We start from the raw sequence: 12,299 nt of genomic DNA, 5'->3' as shown, positions 1-12,299 counted from the left end.
TTTGGTCGTAGTCGAACAAAAGCTCTTCATGAAAGCCAACAAAGATATTGGCCAAGGCAGGTCCCAGAGGGCTACCCATAGCGACACCATCCTTTTGTTGGTACATTTCATTGTTAAAACTGAATTCAACTGAACGTGTTGCAGTTTCCATCAGTTCAATGAATACTTCCTCTGGGATACTTCTTCTTCGAGAGTCAGATTAGGCAAGCCATAACCAATTGTTTCTTTGCTGTCAATCCTCGGATTGTTTACAGCACTAGGAGAGCCTTTCCATCCATTCAAAAGGATTGCGTCCCTACCAAACAAAAAAGTTCCGTCATTTATGAATTTACGTGCCAGTGTGATTCTGGCTACGTAGGGCGCACAACCCAAAGATTGGGGGATAGGATAAAACAGCATGTTCCTTCCAACATACGAAACAAAACTGCCCCTCAAAGAGAACAGCCTCCTCGATCTTGTAGGTCTAGAAACACTGTTAAAACAAGTGATTCTGCCATTGGTCAACATCTTTTAGACAACCCAGATTGTGCAAAACTCTATAATGACGACATGTTTCGGATAATTGGCAGAGCCCGGTCGTCCTTCCATCTAGCAGTTTTGGAGTCAATCTACATAAAAACGAAAAAGCCGCCATTGTGTAGACAAAAGGAGTTCGTTTTCTCTCTTGGACTCCATTGGTAATTTTTCTTTAGGCTCGCGGCACTGATTGGTCAACTATACCGGTCTTGTGCTTGCGTTTTTCTGATTGGCCTATTTCGATCCACAACTGGGTATATATTTTTCAAACATGTTTTTCGGAACCTATTCTGACGTTTTATGCTCTGAGGAGTGTCAGACGAAAAAGCTTTAAGTATGTTGTAAAATGTTTGCTTTTTTCAAAGCCATTTACACATAATTGGTTTCGTTTACTTTAAATATTCTTGACATGAGAATGAAATTAAAGTATCTGTCAAAGCCTTACCCATATTAAAATTTACTCATAAGTCTTGATACCTTGCTCAGGAATTATTTTCTCCATCACCTTGCACATAACGCTATTTTAACATCACCTTGCATTTTCTTCTTTTCTTTCTTAAAAGCTGATGTAATGTTCTCTTTCTTCCAATCTTTTAGTACTTCTTCATTGACTTCTCAAATAACAGTGAACGACCAATAGTTTTAAAGTAGTGATTTTAATCGGACTATCACCCTAATTGATGATTTGAATCGTGAATCGACGGTGGGTAAAACTTGGGCATGCTTCAGGAGTTCTTTGAAAAAAATGAATTAACTTAATGAGAAAAAATGGAAAAAACACAAGATAAACAAATACTTTGAGAAGAGACAATGAATAAAAGAGGAACAACAAATACGTTAAAAATTGTTGTGAACAATGAAAAATGACGTATGAATATGTCAAAAACGCAAGCGACTTGTGTCAGTGACTTAGTGACCAGTTACCTGTCCACGTTATTTTGGCTACAGCGATTTGCATGCTTTTCAGTTTCCTAAGGGCCCTTATATCTGAGCTCTTTCTCATGGAACAAGCCAAAGGAGAGATTGAAAACTAGATATTGTCTTTATACATATCATTTCATCTAATACATAAGGAGTTGAGGCATTTTAAATGGACATACAGACCTATTTAATATATATATATTAATGGAAACAGTGGGATTTAAGAGTTCAAATTCAAAATTCCTTTAATATTCAGCAATCATTTCACAACATTAAAAGTCAATAAAGTGTTGATAAAGACAATCAACAATTTAACAATAATTAAAATTTTACCAATAACATTGCCTAGGATGTTGGGAGGAACCGAAACGGTTTTCGAGCCCAACCCCCTAAATTTAAGTGAAAACAGTAATATGATTATAGTAACAGTGAAAAAGATTTGCAAAAACAATGGGAGTATTTATTCGACATTCGGTTGAATTCGTTACACGAAATTTTAACGATACAATTTCTACAATATAAAAATATCCAATAAATTAGTTTAAAAATTGATTCATCCTAAAAGAAACATAAAACTACACCATATTAGCCAAAGGAAACACCTATGGGACAATATAGCGAAAGTATTTTATCCTTTATCTTCAATTCACTGTAAAAATTGTAATTTTTGAGCATCTATAGAAAATTAAAAAAAAGGGTTAACCAGGGGCTGATGTTCTTTGCATTTTCAAAACAGCGTACTGATGGAAAAAGGGTAAAGTCCCGGGATTGGTACCCATTTCCTGTGTCGTTACGAGTGACAAATAATGTCTCATTCTGTAGATAATACTCTGTGTCAAACCTGTCACATAGTCTAAGAAATTGGACCTGAGGAACACATCACTGTCACATTGCCCATTTGACCAGAACGTCTTGATGACTTGTGATCATGGCAAATGCTTTTCAAACGTTTTGCTCCCAAGTTATAAATTCTTCATACATCCCTGCACATAATAAAAATGTGATCTATTTCCTCTCTTCCCCTTCATGCTTATGCAAATAAAACAAACCTACATGTGTGCATGTGCAGTAACTGTTACAGATTGGAAAAAAATTAGCATTTAAACCTACTACATGTAAGGTAGTTGGTAATTATGAAATAATCAGAATTATAAATTATGCCTTTAATTAGATCTGTTTACAACGTTCAATGAAACATCTTATTCCAAATCTTATTCCAAGCCATTAATAAATTAAAGATACTCATTATATTTATACATTACCAAGTCAATAAATAAAAATTACATATAAAATCAGTCCAGATTTGAAGATTTAATGAAATATCAGATATTTCAAGTTCATAGTTAGATTAAATCATATTTATACTAGATACAAACATCCAAGATAATTCTCAAGATATCCCCATTTTTTCAATATACTTCTTTAGAAGAGCAGCGGTTTTTCCTTTCAGGCACTTCTTCACAACCTCCTTTTGCTTGTCATCGCATGATTCCCAAAGGGTATTGTTCTTTTCATCTTCCAACATGTCAGTAAAAACATCCTCCATGAATTCCTCCTCAACAGCTTTCTTTAAATCATCACTTTCAGGTGGCCCTATTTTGCTAACAGCACTGACCATACGATTATCAGTCACATAACGCAGCATAAGTGGAATAAAAGCTTTGTCTGGTCTGACTGAATTATCTACAACTAAATAATATAGAACAATGATATTTGTGACGAAATGCTTTTAGTCTATATCCACTAGAAGAACTTAGAGAAAAATATCCACTGCTAAGGAGCATCATTACTTTTTTCAATATGGCACTTCGCAAATTTTCCATTTTTTCTATGCATTCAATATCTGTTCTGTATTAAACTGAAACCAAAATATTTTTCTTGGAAATTTTATTTTTTGTATCAAAAACTGCAAACCCCCCAAAAAAAATTTGTGCATAAAATTAGAGCAGTGGGTATGCATGTTGAATAGTTACAAAAAAGGAATTATTACAAAATTGTGATAAACATATACAAAACATTTTAGGTACTATTCTCTGAATCTTACCTGTACCCTTTTTCTTAGTCCCTTTCTGATTTCTTGTTTCATCAAACTCAGGACCCTTTATTTTAAGGATCACTCGCTCTTTTTCACCAAATGCTGTTTCAACTACAATATTCTTCATGGGTTTGATGACTATACCTTCTGCCCTATTTGAGCCTAAAAACGATGACAGAGATTGGTTAATAGACAAAGACAGATTCTACTTTAAGCTGCTTGGTGAAGACCCTATTATTAAGGGGTGAAGACCTTAAGCTTTTAAAAACCAAAAAAGGAAAATTCACATAAATCTGTTTACTTTCAAAGGACTTGTTACCCTTGATATGTTTTTGAGATAGCTTGCCTTTATAAGTAACAATATACAAAATAATTGAAAAACATTTAGCTAATTTTTTAGTGAAAGTTTCATGCTCACTAAACCAGAAATTTTGTTGTTACTTGAAGTTAGCTAAAATATAGTGTAACATATTAAAAATGTCTACAGAACAATGTCTGCCAGCATAAGAATGTACAGAAACCTAAAAAGTTCCCCCTAGACACAAAAGGAGAATTTACTGCAAACAAGGTGATAAACCACTTATCAATATGGTGATAAATGTCTCTGCAATTATCATATAAAGTAAAGCAACCAAATATGAAAACCAGTTTTCAGAACTTCAACTTGATATTATCATTTTAACAAATATCAGCTAAATGCCTGATCATTGTTAAGTGAAGTGTGAAAATCTGAGTAGCAAAATGTTTATTCCTGTCAATCTAATGTTGCTAAGTTGTCTCTATTTATCAAACTGAACATATTACCACAAGCTTGCATATATTTAAAAAACCCTCTTTTCAAGGTCTGTGCTTTTAATATATCATACTTATAATTTGGTGTTTCCCTGATGCACTTCAAACTGCTAATGAGTAAATGTGCATTTAAGATGACACAAGGTCAAACTCATAGAAAATGATACAACTTTTCATACAACCATTTTCACATTCTACATCAAACATCTACAACATCAAAAACTTGCCTTTCGGTAGTGGTGGTAGTCCAATCAAGCCAGGCAATGTTGAGTCAAAAACTAGTGAGTAATTCAATGCTTCATTCATCTTGCCAACAAAAAGTGGTTTCCCATAAAAAATGCTGAGATCATCAAATATTTGCATGACATCTGTGAAGTCTAAGAATTCTACAAAGAAAAAAGTCCATTAACTACATTCACTGCTAAATACAACTTCTCTAGCAAGCAACCTACAACTTTCTAACACAATCTGATCTCAAAAACATGAAAATGCCTTTGAAAGTTTTAACATGTCACAGTTAATGAAGATGTCACAGTTAGCGAAAATGTCACAGTTAGGATCTAGGACAATTAAAATGATTTAAAACCAGCAATTAGAACAACTCCATGGAGAATAACAGGTTTCATTCTTAAATGTGAGTATAATTCTTTTAAAGTTTACACATGACATGATTCCAAACTGTTTTCATGAAAGAAACAGATAGATTGTAAAGAAGGGAATTGACAAACCCTGGCAGGCAACCAAATTCAATTTGGCCTGTGAAAGTTTTAAAGCTTTAAATTTGCATTTGATTCTACCTAGCATCCAAAGGTAATGGTAGGGCACTGAGAAGCTGTGCTCACACAACACCTTGTGATTTCTTCACCAAGAATTACAGAGAGCTGGAGACTCCCCTTTTCCTGGGTGAGAGTTTGGACAGGTCAGAGACTCAAACCCAAGACTCTTAGATCTATTGCCCAGAAAACTAAATGCTGCACCATCTTGTAATTAATATCAACTCTTGGTTTGCTTTGGCCCACTTAAATGATTGACAAGAAATGATACAATTCAAAACGTGTAAGTTGTTGATTAAATGAAAAATGGTAAGATTGGGACCACCAGCTAATCAGCTAGCATTCACTTTTCCAAATTTTGTCTGTTTGTGCAAGCCTGTCAATTCTTCAATTTGCTTACCCTCTTACATTGGTGCACATACAGTGAACACTCACTGGATGCCAAGTTAAAACAGGGAAGGGTATTTCTGAGTCTCATTAATTGGTTTTACTGCTCTAAAGCTTTGTCAGTGGAAATGTTCAAGCTTTTGAAGTTGCAATATCCTCCTTGGTCTTGTTTGTGTTATAGTTTACATAAAAAGCTTTCATCCAAATGGTCACATGCAAATTTGATGTGCAGTTGGAAGGGTTGCTGTGTCAAGCTAATCCCCAGGTGTTTCTACTGAGATATTTTAAATATTTTTCAGATCAGTTTGTGATAATAACACTAAAAGACTCAAACCTGGCCCAGCTGCCTCTCCATTGTCAAGTTTTTTTATGTAAGCAATGTCATAACAGTAGAGTCTAATATCTGGAGAATATTGGATTTCAGCTTGTACTGGCTTCATTTTCTTTTGTTTTGGGACATCTTGATGATCATACTTTCCTTAAATTGAAAATATTGTATTCAGCAACTACAGAATATTAAAACGGGTTCTACAAGATAAGAACTGCACTTTTCAATCTGAATATCTGGGCCTTTTCAAAAGCTCTGAAAGAATTGAAAAAAACTAAAATCATTTGAAGGATAGCACATGACCTAGCAATTTTAAACAGTTTTAGTTTCAGTTTTTTAAATTCCACTACAAACAATTTATCCAAATTATTCAACAAATAAATAGCTAAGCCACAAGAAAATCAGACTGTGTTACAGAAAAATCATACATCGGCAAGTGAAATTATTACCATATACATTCAGGGAAACAAACAAAATGAGTTAAATTGTGTGGAGGGAATTTCTTAAGGAGGAGCTCTCTCAGGAGTCAAACTAATCAAGGAGAGAGCACTCCATATTTCAATAGTATTTCATGTAAATTTGATTTCTAACATTGAGTAAATGATGCAGGGGCGGCGTGGGGTGGTATTAAAGGTATTAGTCTAATACCATTTTATTTTTAATGGAAGGCGACTTTGGGTCTCTGAGATTGCAGGAAATTTATTTTGCTTTTCGTACGCTGCCACTTTTTCACAACAATTTTATCGATGGGACCAGCTCTATTCATATAGCCAAGCTATATTTGCTTTTCTGTTCATTGAATATAAACTTTCCTAATCCTCATTTAAATCTTTGAATAGTATAATCCATGCTGTAATCAGCAGCCCTGGCCATGATATTAGCCTCCAAAAACTAATACAACTGCCCCGAAATTCCTTTGTCTGTTGTGGTCTGCATGATATGTTGTGGTAAATTTATCTTGTTGAGCCATGATAGAAGAATGGGTGAGCAGCAGTAAGGTATTAGTTTTTCATTTCTAATACTATGAGGGCCACTGTCAGTGGAAGGGACGGTGGACAGAGCCCCAGCTTTATTCTAAGGCCTCAGCTTATAGAAAAAATATTTCTGGAAATTAACTCTATGAATTTACAAAATGAAGCTGTACTTTTGCTAGCAATGCCTTTGGATGGATAATTTGATTGGCAAAATTTAGACACTGAATATAAAGAGCAATAGTCATGAAATAATTTGTTTGAGCTAAAGGCAGTTGCAAAAGCTGTTTTGTATGAAACTTTGATTCTTTATGACTGTAGAGTCACAGGCAACATTCTCACATTATTTCTCTCGGTTTCTCAAATCAAATGATACATCTTACGTTTTTGTGCTGCATTACTCTAAAGTAAATTGCTCGCTTTATTGTAATAGAATCTCATTAGCAGGCCAAAAGCCTCATGGTATTAGAATTAATGGGCTAATACCTTGCGGCTCCATTACTGGGCAGCAAACCGCTGTATCAAAATACGATTTTGCTCGAGTAGTTTGCCGCAGCCATAATTCATTGGTATTTCGTAGGACCCATCCTTCACTCAAAACTAGTAGGATGAACTACTTTACCAAAGGGTCATTAGTGTCTGGGGGGAGACAACAGGGGCCAGTGCCTTCAAATAATTTTGTAAGATATGGTATTGCCAAAAGCTATTTTAAACCATCATATCGAAAAGGTCATTTTGCCCATCTTCTTAAATAAAAACATATAAGCTCCCCCCCTGTTAAATAGTTTCAGGACCTTGCGTGGGGACCTTCTTCTGTCTTAACTTCAGAGGCTAATACCAATACTTTTCTACTCCCAGCCGCCCCTGAGATGATGTCTAGTGTCGATTGTGACCTTTTGGTATCAATTATCCTAAGATCAACTTTGGAAACTACTTTCAAAAGGAAAGCTTTGAGTTTTGGACGAAAGCTAAAAGCAGAGGGTAAATTATTTATATCAATGGGAATGCTATTCTAGCATCTAGTTTCAAAGTAACAGACTAATCTAAGATCATATTGAGCAGTATTTCTTTGTGCTAGAAAAACATCATTTTGAGTAGCTTGATGTGTGCCATCATGATGTACAGAATGAACTAAATCAAAGATATTATTAATAACCAGGGGAGATCTTATTTACACAGTCATATACAAAAGTGACAAGAACACTGGATTGATTCATATATAAGACCCCAAACTAAAATGCCAAACTGCAGAAAGGGTGAAAATACAGATTTGTAGAGACAGGCTAAAATACTGATGGGTAAGAAATGTCTCACTTTGAAAAATAAACAAAAAGTTCTAGCCAATTTTTTTGATCAAGAAAAACACCTAGAAATTTTACATAACAGATTATTGGATAGTGAACTTTCCAATTGTGATACTGGCAGTTTCAGATGAATAATGTTGAGGGGACATTAAAATCACTTTTTTTAGTTCCTTATTAACCACACTTTGAAGCCCATCAAGACTTCACATTCACAAAAGATATTAGTATCATCAGCAATTAAGTAGAAGGCTAGTTTTGAGGATGAGAGAAGTAAGTCATTAATGGAAATTAAGAAAAGGAGGGGACCAAGAACAGAACCCTGTGGAGCCCCCCACAAAGTGGTAACATTGAGATAACAAGAGCAAGATGCATTTACTGAAACGCAAAAACATACCACCAAAAACTTCCCCAAAAACTATCACTTGAGCAATTTCTTTGCCATCAACCATTGCCTGTACGCGTCTGTAAATTTCAATCATCTTTTCTTGCAAATCTTTCATGAACTCAGCCTGCTTATAATTATAAAAACCTTCGCTCTCTTTGAGGAAATCTCTTCTTCGGGCAAATTTGCATTCTTCTCCATCTGTATAGCAACCAAAATTTGCACCATGAACCTTTTCTAATACTACCCATTTTTCTTTCTTCAGCATTTCAATGTCAGATTGAAACCTATCCATAGTAGGGGACATCTTCTCGTATTCAACAAACTCCATGATACTTTACTTCGTATCGTAGTCCTTCCTTCGGCGAATTCACCACATCAATATGATGCAAGCTCTGAGAATGCAGAGTCGTTCCTTCAACCTACTTTTATGTCATCGTCGTCTGTGTAAGTGTGGTGCAACAATTATTCTGTGAATTATTTTAGGCAATATTGCCTCCCAGTGGTGCAATCATCGATCTCCTTCGAGGAACACAGGGTGTCAGGTACATGATTTATTCCCCTAGACAACACAACTTTTTTGTGGGGGGGGGGGGGGCATTGGGGGGGAAGCCCTTGTAAATAATTGTAACAAAAGCCATATTTTCAAAAACAAAAGAATTTTACCTATGCTACAGAAGATTTTTAGAATGTCAGTCCTAGAGACTGTAATCGCACTGTAACAAGCATGACTTTCTTTCCAATAAAAATAAACGGAATTTGGGGGGGGGGGGGGAGGGCTTCAAAGTCAAGACAAATTCTGCATTGATCTTGCTTTTCAAAGTTTTTCTTTTCCTTTAATGGTCTATGCTTATTCTCAAAGATTTTTCATGACGATCGTAAAGCTATAATGAAATGTCCGATGTTTGCCTTATCGTGTATTGTTTTCTAGTTTTGATACTATGATATCTTGCAAGTTTCCATGGTTACTGAGAATTGCCTATACAGTTTGGCTATTGTATTTGCATCTATGAAAATATGGGTGTAGTTATGAGCAACAGCACCCTTTTTGCACTGGCGTGCTGGCAGGCAAGGGGGACAAGGGGGAAATTCCCCCCCCCCTGCCGATCAAATACCAGGGGCGCCAAAATAAATTTTCACGTTATAGGGGCGCCGAAGACTAATGACGGACACAGAAAATCAATGTAAACCATCAAGTAGCTTTCAACCTGTGGATATTTACTGAAGAGAAAGCTTGCGTTATTGAAAAAGTGCTTCAAAAAGTGCATTTTCCAGCAAACTGGAAGCATCAAAATTCAAAAGCTTTCCCCTTCGGCGGCAACCATGGCTCACTAAACTCTTGAACTTTCTTTGCGATCTCACCCCCAGCATGCCCCTGGCGTTAGAAATCACCCATGGGTATAATGTTCCTTTTTACAACCACTACAAGGGCTGATTCGTTTTAAATAAGTTGCTGAATAATCTTTTTTATCTCAGAGGAAAGGGGCGAAAACTGTTAGAAGCTAAGTCCTATGTATTTATCAAATAGCTTTATTTAGTACATTTGGGAAAACTATGCCCCCTTAGCACCCCTGATATCATTGTCCCTGTGTAATTGCAGTCAGCCTTGGTCTTGAGGTATCTGTTAGACAAATGATTTCTGGAGAGTTTGCGACAGTGCTGCAACAGTGAGACAGATGCTATCTAAAGACCGAAACAGTGCTGTTCTTAAAAGCCTGCCTGGACTAGCCTGCATACAGACTTTACAAATAGAGGAAATTATAGAACAATTCCCTCTATTTGTAAAGTCGGCAGACAGGCTAACTTGGACAAGTTGAGGAGAATAGAATTGTTTAGTGAAACCTCTTTTATTTACACTCCAGGCACTGTGTAACTTTATTGATGGTCATCAAGTGAATCTTTGATTTAGTGGACTTTGGTGTTCTTTTGATGATTTTTTGAGGAACTCAGAAAATTCTTTGTAACTTTTTCCCTTTCTATGCCATCCTTTCTTCTTCTTCCTCGTTATGAATAGTGACATCATGTCATCTTCATTCAATTTATAGCCAAGCAAACTTAAAATGAATGTCCAAAACCTTATGGTTAATTAAAGTATAATTTCCCCATAAAATATCAATAAAGTTGATATGTACTTTCATGACAATGTCCAAAAAATTGTCAAAACCCGATATGAAGTAACTATTGATTGTATTGCCTGGAGATGACAGTGTCCCAATGATTACATTAAGCCAGCAACTATGAGTAGCAGCCTTGGAACTGGATCAAGTACTCAGTACCAGACTGGTAAACAATAATTTTCAGAAATAATCCAAGAAAAGTTGAGCTCCAGCTCCAGACAAGTCGAATACATCAAAAAGTCAACCAAATATCCAACCAAATGCAGCAAATCAGGTCGCTACAGTCGAATAAAATTTGAGGATCTGGGAAGATTGAAAGAAACAAAGGCGATGCAAAGATTTCTAATTAGCATTCAATTAGTCTGATTCAATACTTCAATCAAACATATTGAAATAGGAAATCATTTAAAGCAATTATTAAATTTTTTCTCCAATTGTTTTTGCAAAATTTGTCATAAAAATTACACGGCCCTCTCAATTATTCCATTTCTTTTGCAAGATTTACTTCTTCAAGATTTACTACCTACCCTTCTCAATTTAACAGATGCTATAAGATGCTATAAATGATACAGAAATTGCAATTATTAATAAAAAATTCAGGAAAAATTCTAAGACTACTAGTTGCCCAAATTTAATGGTCTCCAAACTTTCAAAAGATTGTCATAAAAGCTACACGTAGCAACTAGTGAATTGTTTATATCACCAATATTATCATTGAATGTTATCCAGGCACACCCATAGGCTAATGACTGGTGCTCTTTGTAACTATGTGTTGATATAAATGAAGAAAAGTCACAAGTTTTAAAAATTTTGAATCCATCATGCATACATGCTGCTAAAAATATGTTTTCAGATTCTGGGTGCCATTTGAGTCTCCAAACACCACCTCCTGTTTCTATATCACAAACTGGAATTTTCCTGTTTCTTGTATCCCATACTAACACATGCTCATCATAACTGCCACTCAATAAAACATGTTCTCTCGTTTTGGAGCTCTCTATGCTACAAACACCCATTGAATGTGCTTTGGAGGTATGCACTGGCACATCTATCATTCTCATGTCCCAGGTCTTAAACTTGGAATCATCCCCTCCTGAGTAAATGACATTTTGAGACCATACATCTTTTGCTACAATCCATGCATCATAATCGTGTCCTTTCCACTTTTCAGTCACAGTGGAAGTACAAACATCCACCACTGCAAGCATACCCGATGTGAAACTTGATAATAACAAATTTGATTGCATAGAATCACGTCTTTCGATCACATCTAACGACATGCAGATTAATGATTCGTCAATCACAAAACTTTCCTGCAATAAAAGATCACCACTTTTATCATACAAGTACCTTGAAAGGCCACCGTTTGAATTGGCGGTGAAGAGAAAATCGCCATTTGCAGACCACTTCATGTCTAAAATCCCACTTGAGTTAACAACTCCAGTCAATCTTACATTATGACACGTTCTTTCTACGCTTTTACCATTCTTCTTTTGTTCTTCTGAATCATCGTGGTGCTCAATGTTGTAGAGTCGTATCGAACCGATTCTGGTGGAATTTTCACTGTATGTTTGATTGTCTCCATCATCCAAACCAGTCAGGGATTTCTCTTTCTGTACTAGCTGGTAGGTAGCGCAGGCAAAAACATTTTTTGTAGGATTCTTTTCGACTGAATCGGCAGTATATTTCGTGTCATCACTGTAGATAGTGTCACAACTTTTTCCAACATGATCTGCCATGTTCTAAATTTGCTGCCCGATGTTGTAGTTGTTG

At 35.7% G+C, this 12,299-nt stretch overlaps 2 protein-coding genes across 2 annotated transcripts; both read right to left on the bottom strand.

Moving 5' to 3' along the window:
• Nucleotides 1-256: 256 nt before the first annotated feature.
• On the bottom strand, nt 257-8,939 carry LOC135682878 (RNA-editing ligase 2, mitochondrial). Its single transcript, XM_065197959.2, has 5 exons — nt 8,422-8,939; nt 5,759-5,902; nt 4,492-4,650; nt 3,482-3,634; nt 257-3,126 (listed from the first exon to the last, which is right to left on the bottom strand). The coding sequence occupies exons 1-5, from the start codon at nt 8,738-8,740 to the stop codon at nt 2,828-2,830; spliced, it is 1,074 nt and encodes a 357-aa protein (XP_065054031.2). The 5' UTR covers nt 8,741-8,939; the 3' UTR covers nt 257-2,827.
• A 265-nt stretch (nt 8,940-9,204) lies between these two features.
• LOC135682877 (diphthine methyltransferase) lies at nt 9,205-12,299 on the bottom strand. The gene has a single exon (XM_065197958.2). It carries the CDS (start codon nt 12,263-12,265, stop codon nt 11,144-11,146), a length of 1,122 nt encoding a protein of 373 aa, XP_065054030.2. The 5' UTR covers nt 12,266-12,299; the 3' UTR covers nt 9,205-11,143.

The sequence above is a fragment of the Rhopilema esculentum genome, chromosome 16, assembly GCF_057945365.1.
Source record: "Rhopilema esculentum isolate cy_ngs chromosome 16, ASM5794536v1, whole genome shotgun sequence".
NCBI lineage: Eukaryota > Metazoa > Cnidaria > Scyphozoa > Rhizostomeae > Rhizostomatidae > Rhopilema > Rhopilema esculentum.
This window is presented reverse-complemented; position numbering and strand designations above follow the sequence as displayed.

Coding starts and splice junctions, on each gene's coding strand:
- LOC135682878 (XM_065197959.2), bottom strand. CDS start 8,740: ATGGAGTTTGTTGAATACGAGAAGATGTCCCCTACTATGGATAGGTTT. Junction 3,635..4,491: donor ACTACCACCACTACCGAAAG/GCAAGTTTTTGA, acceptor CATCGTTTTTAG/GCTCAAATAGGGCAGAAGGT. Junction 3,127..3,481: donor GACTAAGAAAAAGGGTACAG/GTAAGATTCAGA, acceptor TATATTATTTAG/TTGTAGATAATTCAGTCAGA.
- LOC135682877 (XM_065197958.2), bottom strand. CDS start 12,265: ATGGCAGATCATGTTGGAAAAAGTTGTGACACTATCTACAGTGATGAC.